The sequence below is a fragment of the Coturnix japonica genome, chromosome 1 (genome assembly GCF_054131305.1).
Source record: "Coturnix japonica strain WE chromosome 1, WE-NBRP24, whole genome shotgun sequence".
Lineage (NCBI taxonomy): Eukaryota > Metazoa > Chordata > Aves > Galliformes > Phasianidae > Coturnix > Coturnix japonica.
In genome coordinates, this window is record NC_140663.1 from 61412260 (window position 1) to 61440232 (window position 27973).

The following is a 27973-nucleotide window of genomic DNA, read 5'->3' on the forward strand; positions in this document are numbered from 1 at the left end:
CTCGTTAATAACACAGCATTTTAACCACAGCAAAATACGTTGTAAAAACCTTGCAAAGACCTCGTAAACATTTTTAAACAACTGAAAGGAGTTTAAAACACTGTTTTTATTTTGCTCTGTATTCAGTATAGATTAATGGCATATAAAAAATGGAATTTTTGGTCTTACAGATGTTCTTCCAAAACTTGTAAACCCCTTTCACTGTTTGGGAACCGAATTATTTAAGTTATCATCTTACAAAGGCTACATGCACATCATTTCATGCAGAACAAACAAGGCTGAACTATTATAAAACAACTTCACTTTCTTCCAAATGCCAGTTTTCTCAGTTAATTACAGGACTTTCACCTAATCTGAAGTTATTTCATGTTTGTGACTTTGACTTCTACAAAAATTCAACTAATTTTTGGATGTGACAATAAAATGTTAAATGGACACACGCATCTATAACTTAGACAACGAACAGCAGGAAGTTATGCTGTAACTTTTTTGTAATACCCACTGTAATCACTTGAGTATAAGCACTAATGTGCACACATTAAACTTATTTCCACTACTCCTACGGCTTTAATCATATATTAGAATTCAGGTAAGTTTTTTTAATTATTAAACGTCTATTAAATATTCAACATCTATAGTAAACTTTCAGACAAAAAAAAAGATGTGCATCTTTTAAAATAGACAGAACAGAAAACAGAAAACCTACTGCAAGTTTCATTTTGTCTTTAGTACATCAGAAATGTAAGCATAAAATGCCTTACCCTTTGTTCCAGAGCTGACTGAGTCTGCTGTCTTAAAAGAGTTTTAAACGGCCCCCCTTCTTTTCCAGCACTCCCACTGCCCATTCCTAAAGAGTACCAGTACAAATGACATTTAAAAAAAATAAATGAAAACATATTATCATTTGCCATCAAACTTCGATTTAAAAATATATAAAGCTGTGATTGAAAACATACAAGCTATTCCCTTAAATTTCCAGGAAAAAGATGCTGAGCATCACAGTTTAAGCATCTGGGTTTTGTGAATGGGGCAGAGTAGGAAGGTGATAGGTTTTTTAGCTTATTTTTAAAATGCCTAGCAGTGTTTTTAATCACTATAGATTTGGTTAAAAATTTCCTGATCTAAGACCTTTTCCTGATATCTGCCTGAGTGAAAAAGGCTTCAAAATACAATGTCTTTGAAGATCGGGGTTTGCAATTCTTTTCTACAACATAAAGCTTTAATTTCAGTCTAGAATCAGAATGGCTTAGGTTGGAAGGGACCTCAAGGATCATCAAGCTCCAACCCCCTGCCACAGGCAGGGCCAGCAACCTCTACATTTAATAGTAGAACAGATATGTAGATCTCCCTCCTGTGCTTTCCATAGAAAGCTTCATCATTAGAATTCCAGAGTCCTTGTCTAAAGAGGGCTGCAAATTTACCATTAACACTACATTGTTGAACAACACTGCTGCATCCCTCTGTTGTAAGCTATACTTCTCTACTTGCATTACTGGTTTAAAAAAAGAAGAAAAAGAAGGGGAAAAAAAACCCAAACCCTGCCTCCCAGAATTTCAGAGTAACCAAATCACCTTTCCTAACCGACAGGAGGTGACTGCAAACTATTTCAGCAGCAGTTGTACATTGCATGCATGAAACTGAAATGAGAATTGCAAAAATAACACAAATCCTTTGAAGTGAAACATATAGTAGTGGCATTTATTTAATATGAACACCATGAGATGTTCACACACTTGATTCAGTGAGATAAATTTAGCAATACTGCTCAGCATTTCAAACTGCCACACTTATCTGATCGCTACATTTTCATACACATAACCTGCAGATCATCTGTAAATAAAAAACAACAAATAAATTATAATCTTGCATGTCACAGGTAATTGTTCAGTTTCTTTTTCTTTTGCATATTTTACTTCCACCTCCAGCCCCTAATTAGGGAACTTCTCTGAAAAGCTGTAAAATTTATCAGATACATAAACTTCTCTTTGCCAACAAGGATCTGTTATTAAGGCACAGTATTCTTAGCAGAGCGCTGTGAGATGCAGGTTATATGCATAACTGTATCATTTGCTCTATGGTTAGAAAGCAAAAAAAGTAAAAAATAAGCACATACCAAGATTGTGGTTTTCCTACAATAAAAACAATGCTGGTAAATCACATTTTCAAGCCTAAAAATACGCTACCACTGGTACTTTTCATCTCTAAAATCATCAGTGCTAACTGGGCACTGCAATAACATGCACCTAAATTCAGGAAAGCACTAAGGATAAAGAACAAAAGACGTGTCAGGAGCAAGATGAAGTACAAACACACTACAGTGCAAACACTTGTGAGTGAAGGCAAGATTTTCTTTTACAGTAATTCTAACTAATTAAAACACTTGAAAGGTACCTTTCTCTTGCTGTTAAGCATCAAATAAACATGAATGAGATTGTACATATACATCAAAGTGTACTTACTTCTAAGAAAATAAAGGGAGATCTAGAAATACTGATCTTAATATACGTTAATTTCATTTCTAACATTGACAAAAATTAACTAGGCTCTCACTGCTATTTAATTACACATACTTTAAGTATATACTACATATATTACATATACTACATAAAGACTATAACTACTAATGAATATTTTTAGCTGTTCTTGGATAAGGAAACAATAAGATTAGTATCTGTATAGTCCCATTAAACAAGTTTTAATTGCTTTTAACTATTTGGCGTTGATCTAAATATTATTGTCAGGGACTATACAATAGTAAATACAGACAAACACAGAATCAACACTGGACAAAGAAAAAAAAATCAAACTAATTAAAGTAGATTCTACAGAAAAAAAAGGCACTAATATCAACTGAACAATTTAAATGCATGCCAATGGAATGGAAAAAGGTGCAGTACGAATAAAGTCTGTATAAACTTTGCTTGATGCACATTAAAGAGCAGAGTTGCTAGCCATCTGATAGCCAGAATTCCAAAAATTATGAATGAATTAACGAGCAAGTGCTTGTTCCATGCAAAACAGAGTAACAACAAACTGAAGAGAATGAGAAGGGGGAAATAAAAAGTCAATTAATTTAGTCCAGTTACCAAAGAAAACTGGGAGGGGAAACAAGGAAGTTCTTTAGCGTGAATTACATGCTTCAAATCCTCTACAGCGTGAAATTCTGAAGCTGTTACAAGCTTCTAGGGCACAGCTGAGAGATGGTATGGATAGTCATGTAGCCAGCAGTTTTCAGAGGCTAACAAAAACATCGGGTTATAGAAGGCTGTGTGTTAAATGTCCCTATATAAAATAGCAACAACATTTGCTTAATATGTTTAAAAGGCCATAATAGATTGATCCTACCAGAAGCAGCCAGAAGCAGCTCTTCAGTGAAAGAAACACTTTTCCTCAGAACAACTGGGCTGACATGGCTAGAGTGTAGAGGGTAAAGGCTAGACCCCGAGAGGAGGAGACAGGACTTTTTAAGATGTGGGGAATCACATGAGAGTGTAGGGGAGCTGGGAAACAGGAAAATCCTAGGTCCCTGTGGGGAAGGTGCTGTGGAGGAAAGTAATAGAGACAAAAAGATGTAGATTCAGAAGATGACTAAAGAAACAGAAAAAAGAAAACAAAATGAAGCATTTTTTTTTCCTCCAAATGAACTCACACTCACTGCTAAACTATTCCTCAACATACAAAGAAATGGAATGACAGTACAGCTACACAATATGAATGAGAAGCACGTTATCAAAAATCACAAGCCGATTATTTTTAAATTACCTCATTTTATTAAAAAGCCTTGGTAATCTAACATTTCTTTTAAATTGTATACAAAATTTGATAGGTGTTATGGAATAAAGGCTAAATAAGAGATTACTTTCATCACTTTGGTGTATAAAGTTCTTTGGAGCCTTATATCCTGTTGAATTCTAAGGTCCCATCAAGAAAAGGAGTTCCCACCTTTTCAATTTCCTCCAAATATCACATCAAGCAATATGCTATGCTTGTCGACAGTTTAATAATCCACTTAGTTTGCAGCAGCACAAAATAGATCGCTACACACAGAAGAAATCCAGTTTCAAACCAAAATAGGCCTTTTCACAAGTGAAAAAGTTCCCCTTTTATTTAGGGCGTATACAGACCAGAACTTACAATGCAACCAGGGCTGTATTTTCTGCAAGAAAATACAGAGGCTATATAGCAGTCTCCTGATTTGGAGCTACTGAAAACTGAATGCCTAAGCAGATCCAAGTTTCCATCTCTCCTGATTAACAATTCACACTGTGAAATTGTGGTATCTGCACTCTCTTTTCCAGGTCAGTCTCCATCTAAAGCACGCAAACATACCAGCTACCTGACCGAGAAATAAAACACTATCGTGTATTGCAGAAAAATGAGGAAATATTTCATTTTTCACATCAGTCAATCTGGTATCTCAAATGTTACGTTTAACAGCTTGTGTCAATACAACAACAGATATTGTTTTAGTACTAACCTTTCTTAACTTTCCAGAGAAATATTCCAATAACATTACAGTCCTTGGAAAGGAAAACAGAGGCCCTAACATGTACCATGTATTGTTAGAAGCAACAGAATGAATTCAGTACATTATGGAAACATATTTTGTACTTTATTTTGTATAGTATTTCAAGTAAAACAAATTACTAAGCGATGTTGTTCTCTAAGCTATTGAGATTCAGAATTTAGTATGAAACACCCAGATCGTGAACTTGAAATGCAGTTGGCAGATCTTCTTAAGACAAGATTCAGCAGCAGAGTTAAAAGCTGATAAAAAGTGCTAGCAAGCAAAAGTACACCCACTGTTCTGATACTAAAAAGACAGGTAGAACATGGGTTTGCTTTCTCCACATACCTCAAAATTCCTAAGAAGTGGCAATTATACAATCTGGTTTAATGATAAACAAATGGATCAAAAGAGAGGGCCCATCCAACTACAAAACATTGCCAGCAACCAAGTTAAGGCTGCTGCTTCAAAAACTTGACAAATACAAACCCTGCTGCCACCTTCATAAATTCAGAATATTGACACCTACAGATACAACCACCACCGTAACATTTAAATCCTTTATACCACAAGGTCCATATCATGAAAACCAGATCAAAACAAACACATTTTCAAATACTCGCTAAAACAAACACACTCATCATCACGTACACAAAAGGACCAATGAACAAAGTGGTAATGTGGGTTTTTTGTCTTTGTTTGTCTCTGTTGTCATTTCTTTGGGCCTTTTTTTGTTTGTTTGTTTGTTTCTTTGTTTTGTTTGGTTTGGTTTGGTTGTTTTTTAAACAAGAAGGCGATGACAGAGCTAAGAATGTCATCTTCCTTATCTGGAACATTTTCAACAGAAATTTGGAGAATAAACTAGGCAAAACATTTATTACAGGTGCATGTGAATGCAGTACGACACTTATGTGCTGGGGAGAATTCTTGAAAGGTTCATGGAAGGGATGCTATTAGGTAAAGCTGAATCAACTATTTTAACATACTTAAAAAATTGTCATGATTAGATGGAAACAAGAATGTTCTGAGCTCCAAATACCACAATTTAAAACACCATTTTAAAAACAACCAAGCTTTAATAAACAATTCTGCTACATTTTTAGCACTACGCTGGTAAAACTCAGGGCACTGGCCACATAATAATAAACCATGTAATTCCTTGAGTTGTGCTGACATTGTTACTGCCATGATTGTAACCACAGACTAAAAAGAAAAAGGGAAGGAAACAAGCTGAAGAAATTTGATAGAACAAGGAAGAAAGAAAAATGCTTTTAGATGATGACTGAAGTACTATGTAGGTTACCTTCAACAATTAGACTGGGTGTGTAATTTCCATGTGCCAAGAAAATTTAATAGGCAGCAGCTGCACGATTTCTACTACGGCATTTGCAAGAGGGAGTTAAATAGTCACAGAGATGCGTATACAACAGTACACCTACGGGACAATACATAATGCTAGAAAATTACAGCTTTAGCAAGAACACTGCCTGTTAACATATTATGGTGAGAAATGAACTCCCACGATCTGTATGTAATATGAAATGGAGGAAATAAGAAAAAGGTGATTACTTCAGACACCCTTAATGCTCTGCAATATTTTATTCAGGACTGAACATAGTTGTGTTCCACGTTAGTGGAAACATAAGGCAGGATTTAAATTTTCAGCCTACAGAAATTCTTTTGTGCACTAAAGTGCTACCTGAAGTCTCCAATTTCAACATAATTTTGATAACTTAAATGTCAAAAAGCAAAAAGAGGTTGAATGAAAATATAAAAAGAGAAACACAAATTAAACAAAAAGTGGGTGGAAGCGCCTTACCAGTTTTGGGTGTCAAACTCAAATCTGTGTCAGAAGAAGAGGACTGTCGACTGTAGGACTTGGAAGGTGAAAAGGAATAGGTTTGGTTTTTCAGAGGGGTGGAGGGTCCTGATGAATGAGTATTGGGATTGGGATCTTCATTGAAGGGAATCCTGCCAGAAGAAGGTGGAAACACATTCAGTAATCCTGTGCCAAAGGACCTGGCTGACAGCAGCATGATCCAAACACCAGGATGGGGTTGGGGCAGGGCCAGCAGCTATTCCTTAGGTGCGAGACTGGGGATGAGGCCAAAGGCAAATGCTGTTTACCACTCAGCACTCTACAGATAGATGCTGATAATCTACGATGAAACAATTAAGCCAAATGAAAGGCATGAGATGGGTCCAAAAAAAAAAGAATATATATGCGAAAGAAAAAATTGGAAAGAGTTCATGGCTTAAAAATCTAGTCATATACACAATGTTTTAGTTAGTTGAATGAAGAAAAAATGATTTCAAGTTATATTTGTGTTTATACATATCCATACATTTATATGTATATACACACATATACATTTAAAGAAAAAAAAAATAATGTTTCCTTATCCTATAGCATCAACAGCATGCCACAGCTAAAAACAGAGCAAAGAGGAGAATCTTTATGGGTACAGCTATATTGACAAACAGTTCACTTATGCACAGATTGACTTACCTGCTCTCCAAAGCTGTCTCTTCCACAAATGGCACATACCCTTCATGTAACCACTTTAAAACCTAAGTATTTTATCTGAATTATGCCTGAAAGCAATTACGAACGTCAACCAAAACGTGGTAACACAAGTACTGTATCACAACGAATGTTACTCAGATTTATCAACTTATTTTTACTGAATTTCTTAGAAAAGAAGTTTATTAAAGAGGAACAAAGAGTGTGGCTTTGTGGAAGAGACTGATGCACTTTCAAGAAACTACTGCCTTTGTTTCAGCAGCTGCACAGAGAGCTCTTCACTGACAACAGAAGGTTTCTCCATGAGAAAATGAGGGAGAAAAGATGGGTGGTACCTGCCTACACTGCCTGCCTGCCTGCACTTTGCGACCACTGTGCCTTGTGGCCTGCCTCTCCCCAGCTCTTGAGTCTGAGCAGTCTCGTACCAGTGTAGATGAGAGTGGGAACAGACACAGAGAAGTTCTGAGTAAGTCGTGAGCCAGTAGCAGTGTGAATAGGGCTGTTGTGAGTCGAGCGGCATCCATGGCTTGGCGGATGAACCAGCGGAGACCTGAGAGAATTTGCAGCCAAGGTGGAAGAAAAGAAAACAATACATACAAACAGGTTGCAAAGTTATGTTATAAATGATTTCAGGGAAGTTTAGCTAGAGGAGATCTCTTATTTTAAGCAGACTAAGAATTTTAATTCCTAGCATGCAAGAGTCCAGATGAAATAAGGAGAGAAAGGAACAGCTTAAGTACTAGCTTATGATCATAAATTGATTTTTGGCAACAGTGCATCAAGTTAGTAAAGCCAATAATAAGAAGCATTAGTTGACTTTGCTGGCTTTGAGAAACAGTCTCATATTTTAAGACTGAGGGACAACGATTCTATCAACATTCACTACCAAGCTGCTAAACATGGATTATCTGGGGGATGAAATTTCCACCTTTCACTCCAGAGTTATCTACAAAAGCCTTTTAAGATGGTGGTTGCCAGGTCCAGGTTTTTTTGTTTGTTTGCTTTAAATAATCACTGTTATTTCATGCTGCAATGTATCCAGAAGCTCTTTTGATGGCAAAGTTTTAAAACAAAGACAAGTTAAACAAGCTATTATTTCAGAAAGAAAACTACTTCTGAGAAGCCAGAGCACATTGCTTCCTAGAAAATGTCCAATTTTTAGTGCAGTAACACAACAGTAAGTTAATAAAGACGTCAGGGAACATTACGGAAGTAGTATACTTTGTAGTGCTGATTTTTCCTTCTACAAATTGGCTGACTGTATCAAAAATAAAGTAACTAATTTATCCAAGCAACAATTTAGAGACTGCAAGTATTTCCCTACTAACTTCTCTGCACGTTAAAAATTTGTGTGCACACCGCTTTTAGTGCTGCAGTAGAATTCCTTGATTTCTGATATATTTTTCCCATCATAAACAGTAAACTCTGCAAGTACGCTTTAGCCCTACCTGATCTGCAACAGTAAAAAGTAAAGGACACAAGAAAAGATGAGCCTACTTCATGGTCATTCTCTAAAAAACTGACTGAACTGTGCAAAACCTTCTATGCTCAGCACAGACACTCAAACTTGACTGTACTCCAATTAGAACATCTTAATGATATGCCTTGTATTTAAGTCTCCATAGAAACATTTGTTGTACAAACACATAGTAACTGCAACACTAATCATTCATTGGGAAACTGGTGAACCCCAGACCAAGGATAATACTTTTGCTAGCAATATAAATACAAAACAAGCCATAAAACCACCCTGGCTTCTAAAGAAATAACATAAGTAATCCACATCATTTCAAAACTGTAGAATATAAAACTGAGCTCCAGAAAAAAAAAAAAAAAAAAAGGAAAAAAAAGAAAAAAACTGCAAAAGAAAACAGATTCTGGAGGGGGGAAGGGGGAAAAAAATCACACCTGATACATAAAACTGAATGACTATGAAAAGAAATGAAGTTTGTTCCTCTAAAAGCTAGTAATCATACTTACTCCTTCATTTCTTTGGATGGAGAGTTACATGCAGGTAAAAATGCTGATGTGCTACTTAATTTATCCAACGTGCAGGCTGTTCCTATGGCTCGTACTACCAGTCCAGATTCTCCCTCCAAATCAAAACACTGCAAATAACCAACAACAGCATTTCCTCTCATTTCAAGGACTTTCAAGCCAATCTTCCTTTGCAGCTCACCTAGAACACAAAAGGTGAAAAGCTCATAGGTAACTGCAGTGAACTTTTCCTATTTTCTTTTGGGCTTTGTCCTCTCTGATTTTGAAACTGCAGATCAATAAAACAGGTGATAATTCTGATTTTATATAACTAGGTTGAGCACAACCTCTGCTTCCGATAGCACAGAGTGATGTTTCATTAGCTTTCACTCTTTTCTCCTATATCTATTCTGTTTGCAGCTATAGTTTGTTATTTAGTAATGTATTTATTTAGTTCAAATTCTCATTAGCTATTCTCCTTTTTGTTTATTCAGAGACAGAGAAATGGATGGTGAAGATGCGTGCTAGAACACAAGAGTTTATAGACATTCCTTCAAACAGTTCAATCTATTGCAACACCTTTGAAACCCACATGAAAATCTATTACTTTTGTATTTACAAACACTCAAAACCTATTTAACTTAATTTAACCTTATTCATACTTTATTTCATAACCTCATACAATAAATACAATGTATGACACAAAGTAAGCAAAATATAATACCAAATACACTACTACTGCAAACAATAAACTACACAAAGACTGAAAACCCCTGTTACTGTAAGTAAGACTCATCACACACCACAGAATGAGGTCAGTTCTGACTGCAGCCATGCTAAGTTATAGACTTCTTCAGGACTGTTCAGACACAAATCAATGATAGCAAAATGAAGCACTGTATTACATGGCATAAAACAGTGTTACTACGAGGCCCCTTAGTCACTGCCATGAATAAGAACAGTAATAAAACACAGCAGAATGCTTCCACATGCGCTCTTTTACTCACTTTCACCTTTTATGCAAGAAAAGGGATTTACAAATGTTAATCCTGTAAAATGGCGTAACAGAGGAGCCAAAGCTTCTTTTAATTAAATTTTTAATGATTCACATCAGTTATGGCAATACTGTACCAAGTATTCCCACAATATCTACTGGTTCTCCTAATGAAGATACTGAGTATCACCTCCATATTCTGTTTAGGTTGCACTTCTTACTAAAAATCTCCATACATTTGCAAAACAAAATTTACCTTTTCTCTTAGTATCTGCCCTGAAGCATGGCTGTATATACAAGAAGCATGATAACATTAAGTGCCTATTAGAGAACTGAAGCCACTGTCTATTGTTCTACGGATTCTTTTTTCATCATCCCATTATATTCCTTACACCTTCAGTATTGTACACCTCCAGCTGGTTGTCTCTTGCCTTAGTGTGCAGGTCCTCTAGTCTCTAGTGCAGGACTCATTTGTTCTGCTCCACTGTCACAGAGATGAGGACCTTGGTTACTAACATGGAAGTTAGCAATACCAGACAAATAGAAAGACAGAAAATCTGTGAAGGTAACTGATACTGTGGAGGTATAAATTAGAATTCTAGTGACTAGTCTCTCCAAAAATTGTAAGCATATCCTGAAGAGTTGCGAGGCAATGCAGAAGCATTCCTCAGAAACAATGAGACCATCTTGACTTACAAAAGATGACAAATAAGATATGTATTAGTACACTGTGTGTGAGATCGTGCTTCAGATACTCATTCACATACTTCAATGTAGTGCAAAGACGGTAGAGTCATTTATGCTGTCTTCGTTAGACTCAAGGTTCTACTAATAGTCTTCATATGGGTAAAGAACATCTACAAGGGAGTTCCGCTTTTTTTTTGTTAGCTTTGCTAAAAACAACCAACAAATCACATAGCAGTATGGCATCGCCAAGACGGGTGGGGTGGACTTTCTGTCACACTAGTCATCAGTTAGGACAACAGAACCTTCTGAAACATGAGACAACGTGAATCAGAAAAATAAAGAACTAATACCAAAAATTACAATACAGTCTCATCTCAAAATTAAGTCACTAATTTGAATGGTGATTTCTTTTGCAAAGCAGCAATAGCCACTGCAGCCTGCATGTTTAATACCTGACATTAGAGAAATGAGTCTTTGTCTAGCCTCATTTGATGCTCTTGGTGTACGTATTCGGTCTATCCACTGGTATTCTGGGTCTTCATTAACTACCAGTTCTTCCACAAATCCATGAATTATTACTGCTCTGTAACACTTCGGAATAGATGTAGCTGTTAAAGAAATATAAAAAGATGCAAGATATGTGTCTAAGAGAAATGAATACAAAGACAAATAGAAAATTACACCTAGACACTGATGTAAGTGATTCCAGAATGTAATCAATGCAATTTTTTTTCTGTTAAGCTCTACTTCCTATATCAGGAAGGTTCATCTGTTAAAATGTAGACATACCAAAGCAATTTTGTTCTGAGAGATGCTGTAAGACCAGTAACTGTCCAGCGTACTGGTCACAATGCTGCTAAAGCATTTACTATGCTGAAACGTTTTGGCTTTGTGCCTCTTTAACAGAATATTCACCCAAAGTAACGTAATGATCAGAAAGATGTGGGAAAAAGGAAAGATATCTACACTGCTTCGAAATATATATGAAAGAAAAAAAAAAAGTAAAATAAAAAGAAGCAAACTAAGCACGTTTTCTGAATTTACTACTACTGTCAATGTAATCCACAGTGCATTTATGCAATGAGCTGGCAGGTGGAGGGAAACAGAGTCAGTAAAGAAAGAAGGAAAAAAAAAAACTTGGTTTTCCCTTTTTTCTTCTACTTACTGCAAAAAAACTTTACTCCGCACGATGACTGCCTGAATCTGTTCAAATCATTGAAGAGATCTACTTTTACCACCACATTAATCTCCCCACGTATACCTATCAAAAAGAAAACATGAAACGGTATTAAAAAACAATACAGAACTAGCCATTCTGTAATCTCTCTACTTAGTAACTGATGCACCTTCTATTACCACTGAGATAGTATTTCTTCAAAGAACATAACACAATCCTATTAAAACTGCCCGGTTCAACTGACTGCTAACATGTCAGTTCTAGCCTGGGCTAAGGAGCAGGACAGCTTTTCCCTGCCTTCAAGTCTGCCACAGAGATGCCCTCTCACAGGAAGCTGCTAGTTCTGCCCAGCCTCTGAGGCTGAAGCCTCACAAGCAACAATCATCAAATACCTGCTGCACCAAACAGGATTTTAGATTGGGAAAACAAGCCATCAGCTGCCTGCTATTGCAGTGGACCCAGCTGCAGGGAGCAAGCACTCCCTCTGCTCCCTTGAGCTGCTATCATCAGTGCTGGCAGGACAAGAAATCAGTAGGTATGTTCTGTGATACTGTCCTGGGACGTACTCAGAAAAAAAAAAAGGTAGGACTACTTTAGGTTATAGAAAAACCTAGTCCTGTCCACATCAAAAGATTTTTTTGTGTTGTTTACAGCATTTCACATTTTCTCCCTCAAATAGTAGCAAGATCATGGTAAAGCTGAACTCAATACACTGAAAATAGTTACTGTTCTTCTAAGAACCAGAAAGCAGGCAATGTAAAATTTTTTGTGAATAAATATATAAAATAAGGTATTACAGTTTTTTTAGGTAAAGCATAATATTTTGGCTAGAACTAAATGTTATTAATAGAGCTGGATAACCATTCCTTTTCAGATTTTTCTGCTCTTATTTTGAGCTTACTCCTTTTCTCCTGCACCCACTAACCAAATCCTTTCACATCACATTATTATGGATTCTGACATATTGAGGGCTAAACTTCTTGATGAATCTGATCTCTAATGACTTCAGAAGCCTTTATCGCAGAAATATCCAGCTCAGACAAAAGCATTAAACTTACAGACTGACTGACATTACTGCAGCGAAGTCACCCAGAATTATCTTCCCTATTGCTGGTACAAAGAAGCTTACATTTACAGTAACAGGAAGCTCATCAAGCTCACACGTTTTCACACAAAAATCATGTTATGGAGCAAGAAAAAAGATTAAATATAGATAAATGTCTGCTTTCTTTGAAGAAAGCATTAACTAATGTTTGCCAAGCACTGAGTTAATTAGAATCTACTGCTACAGGCATGGAAATAAGAGAAGTTTTATTTTATCTAAGTAGAGCTGTGAAAAGCCAACAGAACTAGAAAATACAGGAAGGTCTAATTCTCTTAGACAGACAACTGCACACATCTTGAGACAAGAGCTCAAAAGAAAGCATCCAATAAGAAAATGGGTGTACAATTATAAAATAACAAAACATGCAATATTTCTTAAGAACCTTTTTCACTATAACTATTAGAAATACCCAAAGAAAAAAACTGTCACTGGTTATGACCATCCAATAAATACTACCATTGCTTTTCCGCCAACTAGATATAATCAGGTTTTAAAACAGTTAAGTCATTTAATTCCCACTGTATAATAAACTATGACAGTACTAATAACCATGCAGATGTTCTGCAGTAAGGTATTCGAGAAGACAATTTGCTGTAAATGGACCTTAACTTTCTGGGATGAAAGCTCTGCTTCCTTAAAAATCTAAGGCAACAGCATCATTAACTTCATTTTCTTGTATCCTCAAGATACTCTGAAGAATTCTACCTAGGACTGCTAGCAGGGAAATGGAGTTTCACCCTGCATTTTATGTTTGCCATATCCTGTCCTCTCATCTCAAATGAAGCTTATCCAGCAGACCAGGAAGGCACACCCTAAGTAACTTCAGCAAAAATATATTCTAGTAAACACAAAGTAATTGAACAAGTATGGTTCAACCTTTTTTTTTTTTTTAAACTGATTTTTCCAGTATCTATTTCCAGTAACTATTTTAAATAGTATGAGAAGATGTTTTCCTCTAGTCACAAATTTTATGAAAGGCATTCTGCCAAGCCTTAAGATTCTGGCACAGTAGTTGAGACTTTCTTATGCCGGAAATATCAGACATCTTTCATATATGGTTGTTATTGCTATTAAACATGAAAAGCCCTAGGAGTACTTTGTCAATGATTTTAGACGGCATTCTTAACTTATCAAAGACCTGATAAAAGCACCATAAATGGAGCTTTCCAGCTCCTGAAGCTAAAATTATTACACATTTCCAAGACTGCTTACAGAAAGCAACAAGGCAAAACAACATTGTTTTAAATTAGCAAATCTTACCATGGATGGTATCATAAATTGGAAACCATCCTGAAATAACCGTAGCTGCTTCACTATAGAGCAAGGGATCAATATCAATGTATACTTTGCCAATTGCATCATTAGCACTGTAGGTATCATGATCAAGAACTGTGATCTGGAGAGGTTCATCTTGTAGCTCTTCGTCATCTACCTAGAAACAAATATTGACATGGAATTTGAATATTTAAAAAAGAAAAAAGGAGGGGAACACTTCTGGAAAAACAAGCATAGTAAGAGGTGAGTCAGTTGTGTACAGAGACGTGATACAGATAAATCTAATTCCTACTTCCTGGATCTAAACAATGCCTTCTTTTTATTTTGCCCTTCATATAATGCTGAAAACCTGGAACAAGAGTTATCACTGGGAGAAGTACAAGGAAAAAAAGATTACACTGACAGCATATTTCAAAATTCCACATTTTTTAAAGTAAAAATATTTATCCATCCCCACAATATGTATACTTTTCATAATAAAATATGAAAATTTAACACAAGAAGTCCCAGAGAACTATGACACCCTGAAGTTACGCCCTCACACTTCAACACTGAACTGTGGTTTAGAACGAATATAAGATTGTTTTGCTATGAGTTGTATTAAATAACTTCAGACATGCACTTTCCTAAATGAACACAAAAACCCATCTTCAGACACAAGGCTGTGTTTTAGGATATACAGGATTCTCCTACATTTTGCGCCCAACACCACCAAGTAAGGACCAGGTTTGCTAAATGTAATGGGAAAACTCATGGGAGTGTTTGTAGAATTACAACATAGTGTAGCCAGAAGGTCAAACTACACACACACACGCACACTTGCGACTTTCTAAGCAAGTAGTGTTTTTCAGCTAATTGAAATGTGGAAATCTGATTTATTTATTATTTTTTTCCACTGTTGCTTTTTGGCTCTTTCCTTTCCCAAATCCATTTTTCCATGCAAAAAAAAGATTTCTAAGACTTCCGTTATTGTAAAGAAAACCTTTTCCTGTAGTAAGAGAGTTAGCCCTCCATTACAGTTCAGCTAATTTTTTCCTCTCCCAGAAGAATAAAAAGACCTGAGGAACTGATTAATTTAAAAAAAAAAAAAAAGAGAGAACTACAAGAACTGAGTCAACCTGAACGTCATAATACTGGTTTCTTAATAAACACAGACTGCGATTATGAGATGTACTTCAACAACGATGTCACATCAATCAGTAAGTTGCCTAAGCTTACTGATTCATACTTGCTCTAACATCACTCTCTACATGTATCTGCAAACATGTTTATACTGGGACAGTCTCTTAGAACACTATAAACAAATCAGTACTGTACATTCAAATATTTTAACAATTAATTCTACACACCAGTACACTGCTTTTTTAAGGAGAACGAAAAAACAATAACAAAAAAATAAATATGTAAACAGCAGTTTAGGGCAGAATGTCAAAGGACACTTACAGTACCTATGGTACTAATGTACCATAATGCTACATTATTACATACATAATGGTAATAGTACCATTAAAATGAACTAATCAGATTCTTTAAAGGAACAAGCAGTTATGGGAGAACATCAAGTGTCCCCATTATTACATAAGGAAATGAGAAAGAAAGCATCAGGCAACTGTTGTGCAAACACTTTGTTTCTTCATTTTTTTATATAAATTCTCTATTTTCTTTTTCAAGTGCATTACTTTCTCCAGCCAAAGTAACAGTCCAAATACCAGCTAACTTTCCTTACTGAAAATTACTCCTAAAAAAAAAAGGAAAAGGAGCAAACCCATCCTGATACCTGAAAGCCTAACGGATAAAGCTTTTACCTCTGTCATAGCACTTGAGTTTGATCTCATCTGCCAAGTTTTTATTTTTATAAAGAATCTAAAAAAATAAAATAAAATAAAAAGCCAATGAGACACCATTGGCAAAAACGATTTGACCATAAACAGATTTACTGAATGGCTTCATATGGATTTAAACAGAATTACCTTCACTGCCCAAAACATTTTTCTGCCTAAAGGGATATTACTTCATCCAAGGCATCCATGTAGACACAGGTAACCTCTTAGAAAATACTTACTTCAAATTTAAACCATTCAGAATTCCACTGAGGATTAAGTGACTTTGGGTATACATCTGTCTTAAAGGTTGTATTTCCAAATTTTACCTAAAAATACAAAAAATTATTAAAAAATAAACATTAATGAATAGATTTAGAACATGAGTTATGCATCAAATCTTTACTTGCAAATAATTTCAAACACATATTTTAATAACATCAACACATTCTCTTCAAGGAGACTTATTTTTTGCACCAATGTACATTTATCAGTAAGTAACGTCACATTAACACCAACATGTGCAATGAGCCTCTCCCATCATTTCTTCTTCTCCTCAATCATATCAGTGTTAAAAGAGCACTTTGTATTACCCACTTGTGGTCACTCAGTACACCGTCTCAGCAATACAATGCCTTCTGTTTAGAAATGTTTCATGCAAAACTATTCCACATAAGCACCTTGAAGATCATCAAGTCCAACTGCAGCCTAATCATAGTACCCTAACTCTAACAACCCTCTGCTAAATCATATCCCTGAGCACCACATCCAAACGGCTCTTAAACACAAGCAGGGATGGCGATTCAGGGATGATAGTTTAGTTTTCATTACTGTTCTCCCTAGGATTCATTTATCATCTTCATTAACAAGCTATAAATGAAATATAGAAATAAAATGGTAGCTTTAGTGAGCTTATTTCTTGAAGCATACTGTCTTGACCTACTGTTACCCAATGCCAAACACACACCCCTGAATTCATAGCAGCAATGACAAGCACCTTCAGTTTCTAGTCCTCCCCTGTTACAGAACATTCCAGAAGGCCTATCAGCAACAAGACAGAGGGAACTATCTATTTATATACCCCCTCTAATCTTTTGTTAACAAAGATTAAATATTCTACATGCTTCTATTGATTAAGGCTAACAAGCAGTTAAAGGTGTGAATTTCAGGACTCTCTACTTGGCATCTGCAGGAATCTATTTCAGGACCACATCACAAACAGAATTTCTGTGCTGGTCTATGCACCAAGAAGCCACGCTGCATAATCTAGGGGGCTTTATTTCACTGTAGCTTTCATTCCAAACTGCTGTGTACCCTTGGAGTTCTGCAAATGGTTCCTCTCAAAATAATCAGTACTTCAGAATCACACAGAATCACAGAATGACCCAGGTTGAAAGGGACCTCAAGGATCATGTAGTCCCAACCCCCCTGCCTGGCAGGGCCACCAAACATACACCTTTACTAGATCAGGTTGCCCAGGGCCCCGTCCAACCTGGTCTTGAACACCTCCAAGGACGGGGCATCCACAACCTCCCTGGGCAGCCTGTTCCAGGGCCTAACCACTCTCCTAGTGAAGAACTTCCCCCTAACATCCAACCTAAATCTTCCCTCTTTTAACTTAAAAACATTTCCCCGTGTCCTGCTATTGTCAGCCCTTTCGAAGAGTTTACTCCCCTCCTGGGAGTAAGTTCCCTTCAGGTATTGAAAGGCTGCAATGAATGTCCTTGAAGACTGCAAAACTGATCTATAAGTTCCCTCTGATCTCTGTACACATCACCACACCTCAAGCAACAGAACTCCATAAAGTTCTATTGAGGACCTGGACTTGATTCAAGGAACAGTAATGCTTTAGGAAAATATCCCATTTTGAAAGTAAGCTTTGAAATTAAAAGTCAGAGCGGTATGAAAGCACAAGGCGAAGCGCCGTTAGCTTAAAAAATAATAATAACCTAGCAATCAAAACGTGGATTCAGATTAAAGGCATATAGACACAGCACACCTATCTGAGTGTTGTATCCATCACATCAAGCAGTACAACGGTGATAATTACACTAGTTTAGCAGAGCTACTTTATGCGGAAGCTGCCAACACGCAACAGCACAGAGCTCCACCCAGCCTAATTTTACAGGTTATCTTGGGAGTAAATGAGCTCCCTGAGAGCCTCAGGCAGCTCTAAGGAAACTCAGCCACTATTCCAGCCAGATCATTAAAGCTAGAAGAGGTAATGGCCCGCACTGCTGTCCATTGTACAAATTTAGCAGCACAGCTGCAGAAGTTGTGCTAATTTGTTCCAGACCACATGTGCCGGCTAAATCCAAATTATACATAACCTGAAACAAGTCACCACTTCCAAGTCTTTCATCATTTTCTTTTCTAATTCTAGATTTACATTACAATACATAAGAAGGAAATTAAATGCTAGCAAACAATTAGCGCTTCAATACGCTTGTCATTTTTTATTTAAACACAAAGGTTTCGGCAACCTTACGCTGAAAAACAAAATGACAGCTTTAATCTCATTTGGACACGTTCTGCCCACAGCCAGAACCGCTCCACATGTGAAAAGGGTACTTCCCACACGGCACTTGTTTTCCAAGTACTGGCCCTAAAAGCAAGGCCTCATCTACAAATTTCCTCAGCCTTATTTATGCCAAGACATTCTTGAAGCCGAGCCTTAGTTAACCCAGCTAAGCAAACAGATAATGCTGAAAATCTCACCCTTTTTTCTTTTTGTTGAGCCAGCATTTAGCCAGATGTGTTTCTACATACGCCTCACTACAAAGCTACTGGCACTGCAGGTAGGGGTGGTAGAGAAAGATGGTGAAAGGTTGGGAACAAGTGACCAACAGGTGAGGAGAGGGCTGCACCTTCCCAAGGCAGCTTAGAAGTGGCCAATTGACAGCAGGGCTGTGCTTCCTACTCTGTTTCTTGTCTTCCTACACAATAAGTGCTGTAGTCTGCTTATTAATCAGATTCAAAGCCACAAGTGAATCTCTCTGTAAGACGAACTTACTGATGAGATTCCAGTTTTTCAATGTGAACAGTTGTTGAATGACATTTTTCCTATCGGGATCCCATTACTGTGCCAACCTTCAATGACTATTTATAGCACAGGCGCACATTTGCGTATGACTCCATTTCTGAACAACTCTGTGTCCTGAAGGTATGGCTTTTCAAACTGTGGAATTGCCCTAGAGCTATTTGTGATGCTTTTGCCACTGAGCAAAAGGCCCTCATCAGCTCATTTTTCAGTCCCTTCCTACGAACTCTTTAAACTAAAAGAGGGGAGGATTTAGGTTGGATGTTGGGAAGAAATTCTTTACCCAGAGGGCGGTGAGGCACTGGCACTGCGGCCCACAGAAGCTGTGGGTGCCCCATCACATTCAGGGTCAGGCTGGATGGAGCCTTGGGCAGCATGAGCTGGTGGGTGGCAGCCTTGCCCACAGCACAGGGTTGGAACTGGAGGAGAATAAAGATCCCTTCCACTCAAACTGTTCTGTGATTCTATAAACAGTCTGTATGGGTCTGTTAGTTGCGACTGTAAAAAAGGTTTGCATTTGATACTTCTGGTGTAATTCAAGCATGTAAGTTACATCAGGTACGTCCTCAATAAAAACTGTTTGAAAACGCTACCTTTTCACATACTTTTAATTGAAAATATACATAAGAGCCTTAAAAGAGGACCTGTACAGTCACTCTACGCATCCTATATTCAGAGATATAAGTGACCAGACAGCTTTGTTCTGTTACAACTCATCTACCGAATCCCAAAACGGATTGCATTGGGGCTGGCACGTTAGCAAGAGCCACTCGTTAACAACCCTCAGACAGAGGCTGAAAAGAGCAGGTGAAAAGACACTCTGGCTGCCCAGGGCTGTCAACTAACAATCACACCCAGATGCCGCTTTACAGACACCGCAGCCAACGACACGGGCAGCACAGCGGAACGCGGCCCACCCGCCCCGGGTCCCGGCATCCCTCCTCTCCCTCAAACCTCCACAAAGGCGTCGGTCAAGTCGCTAGCGCGATCCATCACCGGCAAATGGCGGCCAGCCACGATTTTGACCTTCAGTTTCCCCGGCATCTTCCTCCTCCGCCTCCCGCCGGCCGCAGGGAGAAAACAACCGCCCGCGTCCCATGGAACGGCACGGCCCAGCCGTGGGGGCGGGCGGAGCGGCCGCGCATGCGTCACACCGTGCAACGGTCTCTCGCCGCCCGCCCCCACGGCTCGGCCGGGCGGGAGGAAAGGGGTGCGCGATGCCCCCGCTCGGCGCTTGAGGCGCTGCGCTGCCAAGATGGCGTCCTCGCTGTGAGGGGCTTAATGCGATGGCAGCGCTGGCTCCTCGATGGGTTCTGGGCCAGCGATGTGTGAGAGCCGTCATGGATGGCCGAGGGCTGGGAGAGGAGAGGAAGGATCTGCTGAGGGCCCCTGCAGTGCCGTGGGTGCGCTGTTCTTAATCAGAAGAAAAATATTTACGGGAATTGAGGGATCATGAATAGATTAAATGGAATTTAGTTATCAGAAATAGGATTTGATATGGTTCATGTGGCCGGGTATTGACTTCTTGATGCCTGAAAAGCTCTTTGTTTAGGAAATAGCTCAGGGGAAGCTTAGGGAGACAAAGCCACAGGTGTGTTGGTCGGTGGGGGCCTGAGGCTGCTGAACTGGGTGGCACTGGGACTCATGGGTCCCCTCCAGCTCCAGGGGATATCCAGATATCCAGGGGATATAAAGAGCCTTTGTGCTTGGGCTGAGCTATCCCCAAACGTGGAGCCAAGTGCGAGATCTGGTTGGATTATTCCCCTCTCTTTCTAATCTTACAAAAGACTAAATAATGTTATGATTTAGGCTGTGATACTGAAAGCACCAACCATATGAACAAAGTGCAGAAGTGTGCAGCAGAGCAAATTAAGGCGTGGACCTTTGTTAGGCTATTTGCCTTCCAGCTATATGTTTTTTTGTCTCATTAGCATAGACGGCACTTCCCTTCCTCAGTTTATTGTGAAGGTATCTCAGGATCCATTCGTACTGCTGCTGGAATCCAGCAAACCTGAGGAAATGATGAGCAGGCTAGATACGTGTTTCTTTATGCATCCTTATTTCAGTGGAATTACTTCCCGGTCAGAACAGCAATAAAGAGCTGAGATCCTGGAAGGGAATTGAAGCCAGAAAATACACCACAAATGGTGTGGGTGTGGTTTAGACCAGAAGTCTGCTGTTTTTAGTGGAATCTTCTGTTATCACCTTTAAGTGTTGTCCTCACTCACAAAATGGAGCGATCACACAGCACATGGACTGGGTGTTTCTTTTGGATTAGATTGAAGTGAAAAGCACTCACTAGCAGTACATCAAACATATTCCAGTTGTTCAACAGCATTCAAGCCATTATAGCAAATTGAATGTAGTGTAAAATCTTCTGAATGGCATAGGATGTGGATGCTGGGTCCTCAATAGTGGAACCTTGAGGGGAGGCCATTAATTCTGTACATTGCTTGTAAACAGGCACTCCTGTATTTTAGCTTTCCTACAGGATTAGAAAGTGACCAGCAGAGGGTGTGATGGCAAAAAGTAAAAACAGTTCTCTAGTCTTTGGTAGATATTGGCCTTCACTGATTCATGATGTACGCTGCACTGTCGCCCTAGATTTAGGGAGTGTAAAGTGAGTTCTTGACTATAAATGAGTAGGAGCAAAGTAAAAACTGACTTTGTCATATGTTCTTTTTCTGGCAAAAACACTTTTTTCCCCATCATTTGCTAAATAAATTTAAATGCGGCAATTTTTAGGAAACATTGTGTGCTTACTGTGACTTTAATGCATCTTGTGACATGCAGAGTGGTTTTTCAGATCCTAAAGACTGGGAAAGCTTGGCAATTTTTGCTTTAATTTGGAAGAATACATTTTTAGCCCATTAAGAAGATAAAGATTGAAACTGTCCAGTACACTGTAAGGAAAAGAGCACTAGTTTAGTTTAGTTTTATCTCTTCAGAGATAGGTAGGTGACTCTGAAAAACATTTATGTGAGGCCAGGTTCTTTTTAAGTCTCTCTTTAGTTACTGAACAGTGAACAAAACCTCTGGAGTTCTTTAATGCTCACCTGAGGTTGAGCAGTTTGACCAATGGACAGTGAGTACCTGTCCTGGTTTACACCCTTGGTAAATAAAATAGCTACGGTTTAGGACAATCCTTAGACGATTCATGCATTATTCTATCTGGTGCTTGCGCTAAGGAAGCATTCAAGGGAATATCTTGAAAGAGATAGGCTCATCCAGGCAGGTTCCAGATAAACTGCAGCACTCCTGGCTCCTAAAGGCTTTTCATGTCTTCCCACACAATTCATCTAATTGTTTTCCAATACAAAATAGTCTAGAGTTCAAAATGAGCATTTCAAGATGAAATACAAATCTGTTCTTGTCTCACCTACTAAACCTAGGTAACAGATTATCCCTTCAGAAATATTAGAAGACCCTTAGATTGCTTGTAACTGATACACATACTTCTAAGTAAGCTGTCATGCTATTTGACTGGGGCCAATAGGATCCACAGCTTCACTACTATACAGAAAAACATTCTAAGTTTAATGTTGAACTTTTGATTCATATGTGGAATCCCAGCTCTTAGATAATGAGAGAGAATGAATATTTGTTCCTTTTACTCAGACAACATTTTTAAAAGGATGTTTTTATAGATTCGATGCCTACCTGTGCAGCCTACTGTAGGGACACTGCCTTTAGCCGTGGGGTTGGACTCTATGATCTCTAGAGGACCCTTCCAAGCCCTACAATTCCATGATTCTGAACAAATTAAAAACAAAAACTTTTTTTCCCAGTCTTTGCAGGTCTTTCTTTTATGTGTCTGAACATTTCTTCTCAGCTTCCCCTGAAGACTCTCCAAACAGATCACATTTTCTTTAAACTTCTCAGACAGGAGGCGGTGTTTCAGGGCAGCTTTACCAATGTTTCCTAGCGAACGTGCCTCTCCCATTCTGTGGGATAATGAAATGCAAAGATTGATATGGTACATACTTCTCTAAAATTTGTCTAAGGACCCATCTTTACAAATGAAAATCATAGTAATCAAACAAAAAACAAGAAATGAAGAAAAAAACCCACAACTCTTGGAGAACCAGTTCATATCTGTTTCTTAGCTATTTGAAAGGATCGGTTAGACAAAATTTAATGCATTAAGAAACCTGCTTGGTGTGTTATGTCTATCATAAGGTTGATGACTTCCTATGCCGGTGTATACTGGAGGCCTGTTTTCTTGTAAATTAGCCTGTCACTTAACACATCTCATGCAAATAACATTCCAGTTCCCTATGGCCAACAGGAGTTTACGGAAAGGGAAAGGTAGAAGGGACTCTGGCAAGAATTTGGCCGGAGCCCTAGAATGTATAAACTATTTGAGACATCTGAAAAAATATTAGATTTCCTGCTGTTTAGGCTAATGTTTGATGTAATGAATATACTTTAAGCCTACAGTACGTACTTTCTCAGTAAAATGCAGGCTTGGACATCCATAGAAATCTTCAAGATCTATTCTCATCATAAGGGCAATAAAGTTGTGAGTAATTCATCAGGAATCTACTTAAAGGTACATTTGCTTTTGCATGGTGGCATTCACGGAAGGTACCAGCTCTGTTTCTCCTGCAGTTGCTGTGCTGAGTGGTGTCTGTAACAAGACACTACAGTAACAGTTGTCAACTGCTATCCAGAGATAAAACTTTGCAGTGCTGGTTTTTGTTTGCTGGGAAAATGCCAGCGTTTCTCTGTAAAACTGCATGTTCCAAAGCTATCTGCTGAAATCTACAAGACAACAGTCCAAAAATAGCTTTTTACAATGCCCAGAGTGTTGTATCATGGGTGTTAGGTAGATAATAGGTATATAGATACACACACACCCACTTGGGGAGGTTGTAATGAGCTCAGTTTTACTGGCTTCATCCTGCTTTGCCTAAAGCTACTTCTTTCAATAATACTTTTTAATCTTGATACTCTAGTATGTAAAAATGAGATTATCATAATGAGTTATCTCCCTGATGGAATTAAACTTCCAATGTACACTATTAATTGTATCACATACCTTACTTTTGTCCAGAATCTATTCAAAACAGTTCTCAAGCTAAGGGAATAATTTGATCTGACACTGGTGATATATGATAACATAATCTATTCCTTTGTATTACACAGGAACTGACTGCAGAACTCATTTGGTCTTTCAAAGGTGACAGTATGTTGGAGTTGATTTTTAAAGTTAAAAATAGCCAAGAAATAAAAGCACCGTGCTATTGACAGAACAGATAGTTGGATCCAGATGGATATGCTAATATTATGAATGAGAAAAAGCTTACTCAGTGAAAGCTTAAGAACTTCTTTACGGTGAGGGTGACGGAGCACTGGAACAGGCTGCCCAGGGAGGTGGTGGAGTCTCCTTCTCTGGAGATATTCAAGACCCGCCTGGACGCCCACCTGTGTGATGTGGTGTAGGGAGCCTGCTTTGGCAGGGGGGTTGGACTCGATGATCTCTGGAGGTCCCTTCCAACCCCTACAATTCTGTGTGATTCTGTGAAAACTATTTTCTTTTAATTCCTGTGCTTTCTAAAATACTATTTTTATTGTAGACCTAGTGAATTGAGTAAAACCTTTATGGCCTTTGAGGACAAACAGAAGCCAAGAATTATTTTCAAGGCTTACTTTTAAAGGGTAAAAATAAGCTCAGTTATGCCTCAGACCAAAAACTGTATTTCTGAGTTGTTTCTGTACATTTGTTTCCTGGATGTTGGATGAAAGTATTTCCTTTGGAAGAAAAATCTCAGCATTTTATTTTTTTGAACATGACATCTTTTCATCAGTCCAGTCAAATCAGTAACAATTTCCTGTTGAATTTAGCAGTCTGGGATTTGGTCCATATCAAGCAGTTTGTAACAATATTAAAAATAATTTAACGGTGTTAAAATTTTCCATTTCATGCTATTATTGCTGCATGAAGATTTCAATTTCCAGATAGACTTGAAAGAAACTGGATAAAATAAATATTCACTAACATGAGAATGTATGCAATTACCTACTGGGAGAATCAAGCAACTGGAGCTGATGTCATGTTCTCAGCTGGTAATTGGATATCATTTATCTTTCTTCTACTTCTGTAAGAGAAATAACATTGCACACGGCTTTGTGCATTTTAAGAGCAATGAGTGGTAATGGCATAACTGGGATATCAGTTCACAGAGATTGCAGCAGAATCCTGTGTACACATGCTTTAGGAAAGATATTAAGTTACAAGCAGTACAATAATAACAGCTATTCAAAGTACTTCAAACATACAAAGCCCTAGTTAATTAGTCAACACCTAGTTAATAATTTAATTAAATGTAATTGTTAGCACTAGCATTTATATCATTAGAAGATAATTAGTCATTCAGTGACTTGGTCCTCCTAAAGGTTGAGTCAAATGAAATGTTTAACTGCTTGTAATTTGTGTTAGACTTTCACAGATATTAGAGTTGTTATATTTGCTGGTTTTTCTTGTCTTTAACATTGTTGGTATTTTGTCTTCCTTTTCCTTGTATGAACATAATACATTTTTTTGAATGGGACCTGAACAGATAGAATGAAATACTAATGGACAGGTATATTCATGTATTGAAATTGCTGTCAGGATCAAAGTTGATGGTCCTGAAATGTTGGTTAATGCTTATTAGAGCCATGGTCCTTGCAGTAGCTATGGTCCTTGCAGTTTGTCTTGCCAACAGCTGTACAGCAGGAAAGGGTCCACAAACCCTCATCAAATCTTCCTGCCTAGGTGGAGGATATTTTAGGGACAGTAACCACATCAACTATCTGTAGAGTAGTCTTCAAAATCCTTCATGAGATATGCAAGCTATTTCCTGGTGCATTAAAGAGATTAAATTGGATTACAAGTAAAACAATAAATCTTTGTATTCTGAAACTTGGAGTGCATGCAGTTCTTAATAACCATGTGATGCTTTTGCTTCTTGTGTTCCATTTGGAATAGACATGATGTTGTGAGCTATTAAACATTAAAGTTTCTAACGTTTAAACAATAAAAACCCAAATTCGTGGAACGAACTTGCTGAGTTCTGTTTTCAGCAACATGCAACATTCAGCTTCTTACACAAGTGAAGAATGCAGCCCTGTGCCTACACCGTGGTGATGTTAATTTACTGTCAAAACAACTGACAGCAGTTTCACCTTGTTTATTTTAAGAGAGTTTAATTTTCGTGCCAAGCCAAAGGAGACAGGGAGGCTCCTGATCTGAATTCTCTCTCCCCCATTAGTACATAGTAAGTATAAAAACTAAGCTCCTAACTCAGGCTGGTGGAGTTAGAAGCTTAAACTGTAACATCCTTATAATTCACTTTCTACCACCATCCACCCTGTTGTGAAAAGTATATTCTACTGCTGTAGAAAATGTTGTTCAAGCTCAGCTTCACAAAGTGCTCATGACACATCATGTGAATGAGGAAGAGGGAACTGTGACTGCTGAGAGATGAAGCACTTCACAAGCTAGGCAGAAAACCTCTCTTCAGGCTTGCTGTGATAAAGGATGAACAAACAGAAGAAACCATCTCCTCTTTATTCAGGGCTCTGAGAGAGCGGGAGCAGGCAGACAGCCACAGCTAGAAGTTACAAGTTCATTTTGTGTTTTCTACTGGGAGGGGGCACTATGTCTTTTGTGATATGGTGAGAGAATGGTGCTGCTGGTTCAGGAAGCAGAGCTGGATGGGCTTAGTGATAAAATCTTATGCTGTGTATAAAGTTACATGGAAGTCCAGTGCAGAACAGATTGTTATCTGTGGCTGATGGGTTATTGGAGCAGCCGAGATGAATGCTTCTAACAAGGCAATTTGCTGATTTATTTATCAGAATCTTGATTTCTATATACATTCCTGCACTCATGCTGGGATGAGAGGGAAGTTTGTCCTTCACAGAAAAAAATCAAAGTAGTGCAAGAGTTGCAGGATAACTGAAGCCCCATAAAGCACTCTTCTCAAAAAAAAACAAAAATGAACATCTGACACAGTCTTGGTGCTCGTAACTGCATTGTGAGGTACAGAAAACAGGGAAGATTGGTGGTCTCAGTACAGGCTTGTGTAACTGTGAATTAATCCATCTCATTCTCTTGATTACTAGCCATTATAGCAAACTCTTCCTATTTGTTACTTTTAGCACCTGACTCTTTAAGTAAAAACTTGTGTCGAGTAAAACCTGGCTAATTAAAAGTAGAATCCTGATCTCTGTTATCTGTGCTTGTTCTGAGTACCATCTTAATTCATTCTTGACAAGGTTGTGGCCAATGCAGCATTTGACCCTGTTAAAAGCAATTTATGGAGCTTTTGATATATGAAGACAGAGTCTTGAAACTCCTTTCAAAGTACAAAAAAAATCACATTTCTCAGGCTTGTTCTGTACTTTTGCTCCTTTTACGTACAGGAGAATTATGATCATCACATTAGACTGTGTTGTTAGCTGAAGAAGGTACTGCTTTGATTTTATTAACAAAGATGATTATGAACGACACAACCTATGAAATATTGATAATTAAATGTAATTATTTTTATAGAATCATAGAATATCCTGAGTTGGAAGGAATGCATAGTGGTCATCGAATCTAGTTTATGGCTCTGCATGGGAGTATGCAAAATCCAAACCCTGTGTCTGAGGGTGTTGCCCAAACACTACTTAATTTGGAAAGCTTGGGGTCCTGGGGAGCCTTTTCCATTCCCAGCCACCCTCTGTTGAAGAACCTTTCCCTGACATGCAGCCTGACCTTCCTGTGACGCAGGTCCATGCCATTTGGCAGTTGTCTCTTCTATTCCACAACACAACTCAGCTCAAAGAAGGACAAAAAAGGAGACAAATGTAACATAACTGTAAAACTACTGAAT

The 27973-nt window shown here is 38.1% G+C and overlaps 1 protein-coding gene across 34 annotated transcripts in view; it reads right to left on the reverse strand.

Annotated features, from left to right (window-relative positions):
• Positions 1-20226, reverse strand: part of C2CD5 (C2 calcium dependent domain containing 5) — a 63891-nt gene extending 43665 nt beyond the window's left edge. For 12 of the 34 annotated variants that reach the window (XR_014944305.1, XM_085542226.1, XM_085542191.1 and 9 more), the window contains exons 1-9: positions 20061-20226; positions 16309-16395; positions 14232-14403; positions 11855-11950; positions 11142-11297; positions 9012-9210; positions 6327-6478; positions 3346-3540; positions 762-847 (exon numbers count right to left, since the gene is read on the reverse strand). Coding sequence is in view for 32 of the 34 variants with exons in the window: in XM_085542226.1 (XP_085398352.1) it covers positions 762-847; positions 3346-3540; positions 6327-6478; positions 9012-9210; positions 11142-11297; positions 11855-11950; positions 14232-14403; positions 16309-16395; positions 20061-20150 (1233 nt within the window). In the remaining 2 variants the exon portion in view is untranslated. Of the gene's footprint in view, positions 1-761; positions 848-3345; positions 3541-6326; positions 6479-7456; positions 7582-9011; positions 9211-11141; positions 11298-11854; positions 11951-14231; positions 14404-16308; positions 16396-20060 lie in introns of all 34 variants that reach the window. The other 22 variants (XR_014944308.1, XM_085542286.1, XM_015869602.3 and 19 more) reach the window with 4 other exon arrangements.
• Positions 20227-27973: the final 7747 nt, after the last annotated feature.